General features: G+C 42.9%; 1 protein-coding gene across 1 annotated transcript; it reads right to left on the bottom strand.

Moving 5' to 3' along the window:
* Nucleotides 1–10,772: 10,772 nt before the first annotated feature.
* GJD4 (gap junction protein delta 4) lies at nt 10,773–14,964 on the bottom strand. Its single transcript, XM_035130425.2, has 2 exons — nt 14,821–14,964; nt 10,773–12,318 (listed from the first exon to the last, which is right to left on the bottom strand). Exons 1-2 carry the CDS (start codon nt 14,882–14,884, stop codon nt 11,141–11,143), a joined length of 1,242 nt encoding a protein of 413 aa, XP_034986316.2. The 5' UTR covers nt 14,885–14,964; the 3' UTR covers nt 10,773–11,140.

Genomic DNA, 14,964 nt, shown 5'->3' with positions numbered 1-14,964 from the left:
TTGGGAGGGGAAACATCCCCCTATCGATGCCCTGATTATTCCTGTGGGTTGTAAGTGTGAAATTTTGCGTATCATCTAAGAGCAGAGTTGACTAGGGAAAAATCACGGGAGGCTTAAGGGTTTGCACCTTCAAGATTTAAATGGCCTTGTTCCTCTAAGTCTGGGTTGGAGAATTAGTGGCAGTCCAGATGTTGCTGTCCAACTGCCATCAGCTCCAGCCAGCCTGGTCAGGGATGATGGGAACTGAAGTCCAGCAACATCTGAAGTGCCACCGATTCCCCATCCTGTGCTTTAGTGTTCCTCTAAGAAAGGTGTGGGGAACCTTTGGTCCTCTAGCTGTTGATGAACTACAACTCACATCAGCTCTGGCAAGCATGCCAATGCCCAGGGTTGATGGGGGATGTAGTTCAGCAACTTCTGGTGAGCCAAACGCTCCCCGCAGCTATTCGAATACAAGGATAAGGGAGCCTATGGTTTCTCCACATGCTGTTGGACTACATCTCCCATCATTCCTGACCAGTGGCAATGCTGAGTGGGGCTCATGGGAGTTGTAATTCAGCAACCTCTGGAGGGCCCTTGTTCCCTCTCCCTTAAAATTCATTGCCAACTCTGGAGGCTCAAAGGAGCTGAATATGATTTGACAACAGGGAGCTGCCTTGTTAACTCAAAAGCATACAGTACAAGGGTTCCCCATCCACAAGCAGTTTGTTTTCTAATGGTGCCATCTGAAATCTAATGCAGGCTGGAAGGGGCAGCTGAGGCATTTTGCCTCAGAGCTTTGCTTGTTAAACAGCAGGAAATCCTCAGGGTGGATGCAAACTCCATACTCACTATGGTGCTCCTTGAAGAGGGGGGAGAGAGAGAGAAAAGGAACCACTCCAGAGTGGTAATCCAAATTGCTTCCTCCCAGAGATTTTTCAGGACTCCTTTAGAGCAGATGTACTGGAGACTCGCAACCTTCCTTGTGGGCCATCATTTCTCTTGCAGCCGTTTGCTGCCCTGTCACAAGGAATATAAACAAGGGACGGGTATTCCGTCTCTCTTGGCTGCTTTGTTTTGACTTCTGCCCAATGAATGTTGCTTTAGGAATGCGAGAGACATGCATGCTCCATTTTGCCTGTGTTTGTCCATGCTTGTTGGGGTGAGCAGCACCTGCCCCTTCTGCAGGCTGAGGCAGAAATGCTAAAGCTGGTTTAGGGAAGAAAAGTAAGCTGAGAATTGTCAGGAGCATTTTTTATTTTATTTTTTGAAGGGGGGGGAAGCACTTAAGGATAGATCTCTCCCTCATGGGAGATGGAGACTGTCCTTGTCAAGGCTAAAGCTAATTGATTGGGGTAAGAGGCAGTGGAATTAGCAGAATGCCTGGGTGGGGGAAGCTGAACTTTTTACCTGTCTACACCAGTGGCTCAGAACATCTCCTTTTAAAGAGGAACTAAATGAATAGGGTTAATCCGTCAGGATCTTGGTTCCTTTTGAGATTGGAGAAAAACTTTGATCTTTTCTCTAAATGTACTGCATAGGGGTGTGTGGTGTGGATTTCTTTTATTTATTTTTCCAAAAAAGAAAAAGAAAAATCCACCTCCTGCCCAGATTCTCTTGTTGCAGACCAATTGGCCACCACGGAGTCCCTCAATTAAAAAGAATGTGGGGTTTTACTTTTTCGTTCTTTTTTTTTAAAAAAGGGAGACTTGTAACAGTTTGTGAACACCAGAGGAAAAGGAGAGAACAGGCTTTTAAACAGATTTTCCTAGCATTGTTAGTCAGACTGCAGGCAGTAAGGCCCACGGTTAAGAGTATTATAAAGGTGGGGGGGGAGGGAGAGTAATCCATGAATACTCTACAGGTGGTCTTCTTACAATTGCTTCAATTTAAAGCATTTCTTTTGGCAGAGAACAAAATTCTTCTCTATAGCCACTAATTGAACCAGAGGAGAACTATTACCAACCAGACACTGTGTGTGTGTGTGTGTGTGTGTGTGTGTGTGTGTGTGTGTGTGTGTGTGTGTGTGTTTTAAGGGAAGCCTTCAGTGCTTGAAATTGTAGCACTACAATATTTGTTTTATAACAAACGTTTCAATACACAAAAAGCTATATTCTGCTTCGGATTTGTTTGCCTGTGGCTTCTGTTATAGAATACAGGCTCAATGGATCAGGGGGCATGTCAGCAGTTAAAAAAAACCAAAAAACCAAAATGAAACTGTCCCAGGACTGTTTGGTGCTAGGCAGCCATTTTGCTTAAGGCCAAAACTGCAAACAGAACTGTAAAAAGGGAAGAAATCAAAATCAAATCAAACTTTATTTGCATAGCCGACAGGCCATAGCAAAAAAGGGAAGAAGGTGTGGTGACATATTATGTCCCCTGGCACCACTGAGTGAGAGAGGGTAGTCCTGGTATATTTTTCACATTTGCCTCCATGCTACCGGTATTTAACTCAGTTGTACTTTGAGCAGACCCATTGAAATGAACAAAGATGACTAATTTCAATGGGAATTCTCTGAGTAAAACTTAGTTGAATGCCACCCATTATTATTTATTAAACAGGATTTATATACTACTTGACCATCAAAACCTCTAAGCAGTTTACATAAAATATAGAATATACATTAAATTCACCAATAAGACCATATGTTTAAAAAAGTTAGCCTATTCCCCCCCCAAAAAAAATCAGTTTTAAAATAAGCATTATGAAAGACATGCTTAAATTATGTGTCTGAGTAGGTTTGCTTAAAGAAAAAGGGTTTCTAGTAGGTGCCCCAAAAGGTACAGTAAAGTGAATATCAATGGGCAGGGAGTTCCAAAGCCTAAGTTCTGCCACACTGACAAATCAATTCCTTGCAAGCGCAGAACTCCCATTTTGTGGCACATCATTTCTCTTCTCTTCCTTTAAAATTTCCTCATTTGATTATTGTTCCCTGTATATTTGATTATTGTTCCCTGTATAAGGAAAAACTTAAGATGGGAAATTAACTTATGTGTTTTGTCCTAAGATGATGATGATGATGATTATTATTATTATTATTATTATTATTATTTGCTCCTATGCGATTTCAGCTGCTGAAGCAGAACCTGCTGAATTAAAATAGCCCGGTGAGCTTTTTTTTTTTCTTAAGTGAGGTGGGGGTTGAGGAGTGAAGCTGTTGCTTTGACTTGGTCCAAGCAGTAAGTAGCTTAGAGTGTGCATTTTCTAGCAACTAAAAGCAAATGGGGAGAGGCTTGTGCTCTTTCCAGCGCAATACAATGACGTACAGCAGGGGTAGCCAATGCTTGGGAGTCCCAACTCCCATCGACCCCAGCTAGTATGAATGATGGTCAAGGCTGATGGGAAGTTGTAGCTTTGTTAACTTTGGCTTAACAGGCTGAAATAAGACATAGTGTATTGTAAAGTCATCATTGGAGTAAGCCCACTGAAATCTATAAACTTGGCTAGCTTAACCCCATTGGCTCCAATGGGTCTCCAATAGTATATGATCAGTGGCTGGATGAATGCAAAAGCTACTGGAGAAACTTTCTGTTACTGTTGTATTGGTTAGTAGGATAGTTCTTTTCCTTATTAGCTGGAATAGTTTTCAGAAATTCCATTTTTGTCTCACCACACGTCAGTCACTTGAAGTCTTAGGAGCCCCAAGGGTAGAATCAGGGAATTGTAGAGTTGGAAGGGACCCTGAGGATCATCTAGTCCAACCCCCCAAAATGCAGAAATATGCAGCTGTCCCATATGGGGATTGAACCTGCAGCCTTGGCATTATCAGCACCATGCTCTAACCAACTGAGCTCTCCAGGCTGAACTATAGTGGGACTGTAGGTTATTTCACATTTCAACAACACGTGTTTCCACATGTGAAGTGCCCTTTGCAGCTTCTTTAAATCCCCGTAATTAGTTGCAGATCTAGGTGGTGGTTGGTTGGTCCTTTAAGAAATACTGCTTTTCCCCAGGAAGCACTGCAGACAGATTGGGCTAAAAATCAATGCAAATACAAGAAGCCTGAAGGAATCTGTAGAAAGCTGTGAAAGTTCATGACTGCATTGGAGAACTCCTCACAGTTAAAACAAATTGGATAAAATTATAAACACCCTACAGAGTGGATGTTTCTCGAGATCAGTCTTCCTAATTAGTCAAGTTGGTTTCTTGTTGAATTCGACTTTGAGGAAACGACGGGTTTGGAAAAGTAAAGGAAAACGTCCTGTGAATAGTTGGGGAGCAGTGCCACTTAGTGGCCAAACAGGAAATTAAACAACCCCAAGTGAAGTGGAGCAGAAAGGTTGCTTGTGAATAACAACTTACTGGTGCTAATTTAAATACCGGTAGTATGTACTCTTGACATAAAAGGGTGAGGGGAATTAGATGCATTTTAACATTTGGTTTCAGAACGGGCAGTCATAATTTGCTGCTGCTGCTGCTGCTGCTTCCCCCCACCTCCCACCCCCACTTCTTTAGATTCGCTTTGCATAAGATACCAGTAAATACAACTCACTTTGATGTAGGAAAATTGTGTCAGTCCACATTATGGCTTCATAATATATACGTGTACATCCTGCGAGTGCCATCCTAGGCAGGTCAACTCAGATATAGGTCTCATTGAGTTTAACGGGGATTATTCCCAGGCAAGTGTATATAGGAGTACATACTTGTCTTATCACCAGTAAGCTAATTCAGGCTTACATGGCTGCTGCATGGATTAGTTAGTGGGTATTTTTTTTATTATGTGTGGTATTACAAATAAATTCTACTCAGAGTAAACCTATTAAAATGAACCTAATTTAGCCATGTTCATCCATCTCTGTGGTGCAGCTCTGAGAAAAAACTTGGTTGAATACTATCTGATATTTTGTATTCATATGTATAGTTTAAATTAGTCCGCATTTAAATTTATTTTTAAAAGAGTCAAGTTGCAAAATGCTGAAGTTGCATTCAAATCAATGGGGTTTGCTTTCAAGTAAAAAAAGCAATAGGACTGAGCTGGACACTTGAGGAGAAAGATACCGGAACAGGCTTCAAATCACACACCAGAGAGTTTCCCTTTAAACATTTCCCTTCCTTTTGCTTACAGTTCTGTAATCACAACTACTAATATTAATTACCATTCTCTTCCTACCTACACACTGACTGCTCTCTTATTTCTTAGTTTCGGGGAACCTGTGGTGCTCTAGAACTCCCATCACCCCTGACTATTGGCCATTGCTGGCTGGGCATGATGGAAACTGAACCCCTGAAAAGCCACAGGTTTCCCTCCCCTGGTGTAAGGAAGAGAGTTAATCAATGAACATCTAGGCCAGTGGTTCCCAACAGGTGGTCCGGGGACCCCCAGGGGTCCGCGAGCTATGCCAGAGGGGTCTGCAAGATGCTATTAGAATAAAAAATATATTAAATATATTTCGTATGATAACAGATTTTTTGTTTTGGCTGCTTCCTGCATGAGCAGAGTCTAGCGCAAAACTAGAATTAGATAGAGGCAGTAGTTCTGCTGTATGCCGTTAGGTGGCGCTTTACAAACACTACTGTTTTGCAAAGAGGCAGCGCGCGCATTCTACTAACGCTCACCTCCCCAAGATGCTTTGCGCGCGTCGGCTTCATTTGTGCGCTACTGCGCAGGTACCCTGTCTTCTCCATTCCCCTCCCTCCTCCCTGGCGCGCGCTGCCTCTTTGCAAATCAGTAGTGTTTGTAAACAAAGCGTTGTTTTTCGCGGAAGCTACAGTTCGCGTAGTTAAAAATGGACCGTTGGTTAAAAAGTGGTTCGTTAAAATGACAAAGGCCTACAGATGAAGAGGAAGAACTGTAAAAAACGTATAAATATAAAATATAAAAAGACTCTTAATTTGGCTCTCACTTTTTAATTTTAGGATTAGGAATTAACGGGGGTCCTTGTCACAATAGCGGCTCGATGAGGGGTCCTCGAGAAAATTTTGTTGGGAACCCCTGATCTAGGCAGAGAATGACATTAGCATTTGACCACAGAACTTACTGTGGATTAAGTAATCTGGATTTTAAAGTTTAACAGTGTGCATGCACAATCCCGTGCACTGTGTCAAAAGAGGCTTGCTCCCTTTTGTGTTTAGAGATGCGGCTGATGTGGATCCAACACTACAATGTTTGTATTAGCAAAATGGCAAAGTTGTATGGCTTTTTAAACTAACCAATGCAGCATATGTCCACTGAGGGTGCTATCAGCTATTGGATCTTTGCAGCTTGCCTTCTTTGTCTCGAGTTGGTACCCTTAACTTTCTCGAAATATAAGAATGTGTGCCCATCATTCCTTCAGTCTCAAACTCCCAAAGAACACTGTTACTGACGAAAGTGCTGAGAGTTCCCTCTTGGAGCATTGGTGGAGACACAGAACTCGCACAGGTTTTCCAGGTAATAAGTCCCCTGACTTCTGGTACCAGAGAAGAACGTGCTCTTTGGGGTGAAGTACTGATTTCTTGGTTCTGTGCAGGTTGTAGTCTGGGAAATAAATCATCTGCCTCTTAAGAATCTAACATTCTGGGCAAGTTGTCCAGGATTGTGTATCAAGAAAATAGCCATGGAGCACATTGCTGCATATGACAATTGTGTTTGTGTATTTCACAGCAAGTATTCAAACTAGGAAGTTGCGAGTGAAGTTTCTTAGCCTTCTATTTACCATGTGTACATTTTTAAATAGGTAGCATAACGAGGAGCTTTCCCTCTGCTCTTCTCACACCAGCACCATCCCAGTTTCCATGATGGTGGGGGCATTCAGTAGGCATATATGACCAGTTTCCCCAGGTGTAACCACTGGCCTGGTTTGCATGTCATGAAAACTGAAACCATGACTTAATGTAAATGTGCATGTTCCTGGAGAGGAGCTCACTTTGCTGCTTCCTGGTCATTTGCAACACAGGCCCAAACCATGGTTTGCATGTCTTTCAAACTCAGTTTGTGGTTTAGCTCTTCTGAATACACAACCACAAGCCATAAAGCAGTTGTGGGGAAACTCTGACCCTCCAGATGTTGCTGAACTACAACTGCTATCACCCCTAATCACAGGCCACACTTCCTAGGGCAGATGGGAGTTCAGCAACATCTAGATGGCCAACTCCTGTTGTAAACCATGAGGCAAACCTCGGTTACAGTACATGGTGAGTACACTCAAGCCAGAGTTTGGACAACAGCCTAAGCCATGTAATGGCCTAGCACAAGACAGTGGCACAGCAGAATGACCAGGGAGGAGCAATCTAGATATAATAGCCACAGACGCTCAAAGTGTCCCTATTTTCCAGGGACCTCCCTGATTTAGAGAAGCCGTTCCAGTTTCTAATTTCATCCCAGAATGTCCCACTTTTCCTTAGGATGTCCCTATTTTCATTGGAGAAATGTTGGAGGGTATGTAGTTTTCTGACCTCCAAGCCATCTGAAGGCAATCTTGTATAGGGAACCGTCCGGCGTGGCTGCGGCAACCCAGTAAGATGTGTGATATAAAAATAGTAAAATTATCATTATGGAATGGGGCGCCCCTATTTTCATCAGAGAAGTGCTGGAGGGTATGTAGCCATGTTTGCACTAAGCCATGGTTTGGCTCATGTAAAAAGTGGGTTCACATCAGGCTCAGTGAAGAGAGGAGCTACTTATAGCCAACAGAAGATGGTCAGTTGGCAGAAAAGCCAAGGAGGAAATGGTGCATAATATATCAATGGGAGACCAAAGCAAAGAGTATACCCAGGGAAATGTTAGGACTGGGTGACATGGAATCCTATATACCGGTAGGACTAGCAAATTCATTCATTGACTTTGCAAATGCAGCAATGTTTCATTTCAGACTCCAAGGGGAAAGTGGGGCTGAAACTTGCTCCACCTACATCATCCAGGGCTGATTTTCTGGTAACTGCAGGAATGGCAGGCATGGGCACGTCGGACAATTGCTTCCTGGTCAGGCCTCTAAAATGAGCCTGTGGGAGAGCAAAGCCTCTTTAACTGGGTCTCTGTCGTGGTTCATTGCCCCCACAGACCCCAGGAAGAGCATCTGCAACCCCCTGGAATCTTGCACCACTAATGGAGATTGGAGTGGCATGTGACAATATCTAGCTGCAGGCACGCTTGTTAAGAAATAGTGCCAAATGTAAAGGCTCCAGGCAAACCAATATCCTACCCTATATCTGGCTTCAGAGAAAGTTGCCTATATGGTGTTGCATGAGCAGGAAGTATTCTAATGTTTTCCCTTCCATGGAATAAGAGAACAGAACTTTTCACCATGCCCTCTGCTGGTAAAAAGGATGAAATTCATAAATATCTAGTAAAAGTGTTTCAACTGAAAGGAAATGTATCTTCAGGGCAGTTAGCTATGATAATTAACCAGTTTTTGTTTTGTTTTGAATCTATGTAGGGAACAGCCACAACCACAAATTTATATTTTAGGGATTATTATCCTACTCCAGTGAGAACATTTGGAATAGCAACACATAAATGCAAGATGTGTGAAATATTAGCAATATTGAGTTTTTAAAAATGCTATAATACTAAAATCTCAAGCTCATCCATAACTCGATGAAATGAAAACCCATTCTTGATTTTAGAGGTAATAGCAACTCTCAAAGAGGATTTAAAAATGCATAAACCCACTCACCCAATACACTACAAGGCAAATATCTCACATTGATGTTTTAAAACCATGAATTAATTGTGGTGCATTTCAACCCAATACTAGATTAGCAAAGCGTAAGAGGGTCATAACTCCTACCCATAATCCCTGGTAATCCTCAACCAAAACCCAAGTTCAGTCTTGAAACCTCACTAGTCTGAAAAAAGGCAGTAGCTAAAATGATTAATAAGAGAACAGGAAAGCGAAGGAAAATAAAAGAATATCAAATCGGGCAGAATGAGATTGCCTCCCCATTTCATTCACAGGAAATTCATCCAGATTTTCTAGAAGGGTTTTGATTACTCTCTTCCATTCTTTCACACCCTGGTCTATCAGACTCATCCTAAAACATTGGGCAGCTTGCAATGCTGTAGAATTTATCAAGGCCAACCTTTGTATGCATCCAGTTGTCAATGAAGCAAGAACATGTTCAACAACTTCTACTCTGCTAAAATATCTTCTAGTTCTTAGGGTGAACAACATGGAGGTAAAGGGTTGCATCCAATACTAGCCATACGAAGAGTAGACCCATTGAAATTAAAGATCTCCTGATTTATTTGCAATACCAAGGTTTAAATATTACACTCTTCCAATTCTTCTAGAGAGCAATATGTCAATTACATGATTGTACTAAAGGGGAGGTCTCAGTTTAATAGCATAGGCAGGCCTGCAATTGCACTTCTAGCACACTTTGGGGATAAATGGATCAGAAGCAAAACTTTCCAAAATTCTAGCAAGAGAAAAATAAATAGGGCTGAGCTATCAGATTCAGAATAACCCCACTCCACAGCTATATATTTCTGTCAATGTTGGACGTCCTGCAACCAAACCAATTGTCATAATGCAGGTTTGGAAGATATATGTTGCCATTTGGAGCACTGAACCAAATGACCTCTGACCATTAGACATTTTATACCAACCTTAAATTTTGAATTTTTCAGCAGGCATTGCCCCCACACTTTCAAGCATACCTTTCACAAATGCTGAAGATTAGATGCTTACTCTTTCAAATATGAAAGCTGACGTTTGCAGCAATCCGTATTCTGTACTGATCTACTACATTCTCTGCACTTTTACAGAACACACACTTTTCAAGATGAATTCTTCTTTTCTTTTTTTTAAGTACAAAGTGGTATGTCTTCTGACGCCTAAGTGATTCCAGAATGAGTGAAGAAATGTTTTGTTTTATGTTGTGAACTGCCCTGAGATCTGCGGATGAAGGGCAGTGTATAAATTTAATAAATAATTATTATTATTTTAAAAAGAAATCTGAAATTGTGAATGTCGGAATATATAGGAAATGAATGAAACATTTGTCAATGCACATTTTGTACACATATTTTAATGGTTGGTTAATGAGCAATGATGAATGGACATAAACAAACATGGGGCATTTCCTCTCCCCCCCCCCGGCAACTTTCCTTTTGTCGCTGCTGCCATGTATACACTTCTAAATTGGTCAAAAGCTGAAAATAAAAGGACTGCTACTAAGCATTCAAAACATACTGCTTACAATGACTTCTCTGCAACTAAGCCAAATCTCACACCAAAAGGCATGCAAGTTCCATCAGAGGAATCAAGACATCCTGGGACCCCCACATCCTAAACCCCTCCCTGAAAGTGAATGGGCCCTTTTAAAAACCAGCTTCTTGAACAAGGGTAATCCAAGCTATGCGACTCCATGATCCATGTCTTGGTGTGTGGATTTGCTTACTTATTTATTATTATTATTCTATTTCTGCTGTTCAGAGGAGGAGATGCAAAAGAGAGAGGTAGGCAGAGCAGTAAAGACCACAAACATTATTGTTAAAACCACTTTGGAGTTACGAGAATTCAACAGATATTTCAAATCTGCATTTTAGAGCTTATCTTGTGATCATTAAGTCCAGAAACATGTTGGGTTTTTGTTTTGCTTTTTTGGTAAAACACACACACACACAAGCCAATATTCTCAGAGTACTGAATTTTGCCTCAAAAATGCACATTCATTCATTCTTAACAGGGGCTCTCCCTTTTATGATTACCTCCTCACCTCTGCTTTGGGTCCCCACCAGCACCAGTCCCCCATCCATGCACTGGGAGAAAGATCTGACGATGGGAGCCCCATCAACATGCACAGGTTCCCTGTGTGACTCTGTACCCCAACCGTACAGGCTTCTGAATCGCATGAGGAGCCTGTTTGTGCAGAGCAGGATCCACTCCTCAGGCCCTCTTCCCAATGCAGGTGATGGAGGGGCCACATCCAGCAACCAGAGCCTTGCTGCCCCCCTCATCCAATTGCAAACATGTGGGAAGATTTAGTTATTTCCCCTTTTGCTTTAGATACTCTGTGCTTGCGACCAAAATCTATAAATAAGCACCTCCAGATGTAGCATGCATGCACACTTCATTAGCGAGTCTCCCTAGTAAAAGAAAATAAACCATCTAGCTGCATGCACAGAACGGCAATAATATTCAACCAAGGAGACTATTCCTACACTGTTCTTTAGATTAAAAGCAGTTTTGGGAGTGTTTGGTGGTAGTTCTCCTGCCATTCTATCCTGACATTTTACACCCATTCGGATTTTTTGGATCTGGAGCAGCCAGCACTGCTGCAGACAGATTGGACATCAGAAGCCTTTCTCTCAAGGGAAGAATAATGAACAGAGGGCTTGTGGCTGCTTGCAGGCGAATGGGCTCCATAACGGCACCCGTCCAGGGTTTTAAAAACCAACGCTCCTTTGAGAACGCCTGGCGGCTGCTCAAATCTCAGTTGCTCACACGAGATCTCTGGCTGCTCACTGTCATGGAAAGACACCCCTTTGCCCTCTTGGTGGGCAGTTCCAACACACGATTTGTTACTGCCATTGCTGCTGTTGAGGTTAGGGCCATTTTTTTGCTGAGGATTGAACACAGCTTGAAACGAGCACACTTCCTTCACCTCTCGGCCAAGCAAACAGTTGCCGCAGTTGTCAATGACAGCGATATTGCCTTGGCCCCCCAGCAAATCGTTGCTTAGCTTGTCACCTTGGTGCAGCAGGCCAGGACTGCATCTCTCTCCGGCCGTGAAACCTTCTGACAGCAGCTTCTTCCTCCGATTCCTCACGGCGTTGGTTCGGAAGGCGAAGCCCAGGTCAACAAGGCTGAGGAAGAACGAGACGCTGCTGAGCCCCCAGATGAAAAGCATCATGATGGATTTTTCTGTGGGCCTGGAGATGTAGCAGTCCACGTAACTCGAACAAGGGGATTGGTTGCAGGAGAAACGTCTTGGGACAAAGAATCCAAAGAGGTAGTAGTGGCCCACTCCAAAACTGGCCTCTGTCAATATTCTCAGAAGAAGGTGAACTGCATACGCCCTGGAAAAATCAGGAACAGCCATTTCACTTCCTGCATAGCTGACTCCGCTCCTTTTCCCTTTGGTCGATTTCTTTGCGACTTTTCCGCCCGCCGAAGGTTTGATCTCTTTGTAGCGACGGTAGGCTGCAGAATGTGCCTTCACAACCTGCCTGCACACTTTGTGCAATACGTAGACGCCAAAGATGGCGTAAGGGAGCAAGACGGACACGGTCTGAATGAGCCAGAAGCGAAAGTGGGACACGGGAGCAAAAATGTCGTAACACACATTGGAGCACCCTGGCTGTAAAGTGTTGCAGACAAAGCGTTCCTGCTCATCTTGGTAGAGAGGGTATGCTGCTAAGAATATCACCATAAACCTCAGCAGGATCACAAGAGTTAACCAAATCTTCCCTAGAAAGGAAGAACAAAGGTAGACATGTCATCGCTAAAGGAGTTGTGTCGTATTGTAGAATCCCTGCATATTTTTTACCCTGGTTAGTAACCACACACACACACACACACACACACACACACACACCAGCACCAATTGGCTCACTCCACCAGCCAACCAGCCAACTTGCAGGCAAGTGGCTAGATTAGGATTGCCCTATTTCAAAAACTGAACACAAAAGTGGTTGAGGTGTTGTTATTTTCAAAATTCAAGTTTTTGAGCTATTTTTAAGGAATTCGTCAAAATCTAGACTTCCGACATGGGTTGCCATACATCCGGATTTTCCCAGAGATTTCAGAGATTTCTGCCCAGACACGGTTTCCGACTGCCGAATTCCAGCTATGTCTTGGAAATTCCAGATGTATGGTAACCCTACTCTAGATCAGGCATCCCCAAACTTCGGCCCTCCAGATGTTTTGGACTACAATTCCCATCTTCCCCGACCACTGGTCCTGTTAGCTAGGGATCATGGGAGTTGTAGGCCAAAACATCTGGAGGGCCGAAGTTTGGGGGTGCCTGCTCTAGATATTCCATGCTGATCACAACCATTTATCTCTGTTGTTATATATATGGGAGCCAACAGCTGAGAGGCACCGACTCGAGCCCCACGTTGGGCGAAAGATCCCTGCATTGCAGGAGGTTGGACCTGATTATCCTCACAGACCCTCCCAACTCTATGATAAATTCTATGATGATAAATTCTGTGAAGGCTCTGTTGCTGTTCACATTGGGAACGGAGGGATGTGAAAGGCTTTTCACTTACGTCTCGTACTCGCATGGCAGAAAGTGACTGAGGTGCATAATGTAGAAATCCTTGAGAAATGAACTGAAGATCAGAGATTATCAGCCTTCCACAACTCAAGCGACTCATGACATTGTCAGACTACAACATGCTCTGTCCTCATTGGCCTGTGTTCCGTCCACCTCACCACCCACTTCAATGTTCTTTTCAGAAGGTTTTTCAATACCTCTGCAAACCTTGGGGTTCCTCTGAGCCTCCTGCAGTTCCTCTGGCACCTCTGGTCATGGATGGGCCACTTTGGCTATCTGGGGTTCAGCACTCAGATAACAGAGCTTGCTATTATTACAGGTGATTTGAGGATTTCTCCTAACACCTGGCAACATTTCTCAGGAGAGGCTTCCCAATTTTGAAGCATAGGTGGATGCTGTACCTCAGGTGAACATTTGAGAGCTTTTCCCCCTTCCCTTTTTTTGAAAGCATAGGAACAGAAGTAGCTGCCTTATGCTGAATGAGAGCATTGGTTAATCTAGCTCAGTACGGTTCACACTGACTGGCAGCAGCTGTCTGGGATGCCTTCTTAGCCCTGAGATGCTGGGGACTGAAGCTGGGGGGCATTCTGCATGTAAAGTAGTATGCCCTACCATTGAACTATGGCCTTTTGCCCAAAGACTTGGAAGTTCTTCACAGACAGAAACCGGAGGGCCATCAAGCCCAACTTTTCATCACAAGAGAGGAGAGATGGAGACAGAGGAAAGGCAAAGTTTTTGGTATGCACTCTTAGTACTGTTCTTGCTTGCTTGTTTGCAACCTTGAGGGTGGAGCCCCATTTGCTGGGAGAGAGGAAAAAAACCAGGGGGAAAAAGATGTATCATAAATACATAATTTTTTTAAAAAAAGAAAAGAATTCGGCTCATAGGTTTGGGAACACAAGGCATCTCAGCTCTAGGAAGAGCCAATTATAGAAAGCATTGAACCCATTAAGAGCTTAGCAATTACCTTCATTAATTTATTCACCCCAAATTGCTGTAGGCAATGTGAGTATTAACACCCACAAAAATCACTCTCACCAAGAGGACTGACAGAATCAAGTTTTTCGATCAGTGCAAAGTTAAAGGGGGGAACCAGATGTACACATACTAGCTATTGGCCTCGAAAATCAAACAGAGGACTCAGTGAGAACTTGGCTCAGCCAATGCCCATTAAGTTACTTCCAGAAGCCTCCTTATTTTCATCTGTGATCTGCACTGTTTAAATTATTGCTTAATAAAAGTGTAACTAGGCTATCATGCAAGGCATAATAAGTTCATGCTCTTGCATCTGAATTTGTCTTCATGTGCTATTTTCCTAAAAAAAAAAAAGAGGTGCCGGAACTCCCCATGAACACCTCCCTTGTTCTGCTATAATGGCATTGGTGCCCATCTGAGAGGTGCCAGAACGGAGCTCCAGTGAGTTCCGGCTGAAAAAAAAAGCCTCGAAACAGCTAATGAGAAAGACCGAAAAGGGCCCTAAAATTTAAATAAAGGATAGAAGTCAAACACCAATATCAAGCAATTTTTTTCATTTACAACCAAATGTTATTAAAATGCAAATGAGTGAATTCTAGAAACAGCCAAAAATACACACACACAAAACAAAAACCAGGACACAAGTTTCCAGGAACCGGGTGCCAACTCTGAACAAAAATTAAGATGTGGTCGTTGTTTTTGTTTTCAATACTCACCAATAATCGTCACATTGTAGCTGACAGCAATAATTAAAAAGCCGACTGAATCCCAACATTCCATGTCTGAACTCAGTTGCAGGGATCCCCCACTTACTGAAGGAATACGAAAAAATTGAGCATTTTCAAAAACCACAGCGATCT

Source organism: Zootoca vivipara, chromosome 12 (assembly GCF_963506605.1).
Source record: "Zootoca vivipara chromosome 12, rZooViv1.1, whole genome shotgun sequence".
In the NCBI taxonomy this organism is placed as follows: domain Eukaryota; kingdom Metazoa; phylum Chordata; class Lepidosauria; order Squamata; family Lacertidae; genus Zootoca; species Zootoca vivipara.
This window is presented reverse-complemented; position numbering and strand designations above follow the sequence as displayed.

Excerpts from the sequence above, each read along its gene's own strand:
- GJD4 (XM_035130425.2), bottom strand. The coding sequence starts at position 14,884 with ATGGAATGTTGGGATTCAGTCGGCTTTTTAATTATTGCTGTCAGCTAC. Across the intron at positions 12,319-14,820 it reads CTACAATGTGACGATTATTG|GGAAGATTTGGTTAACTCTT; the intron begins GTGAGTATTGAA and ends CTTCCTTTCTAG.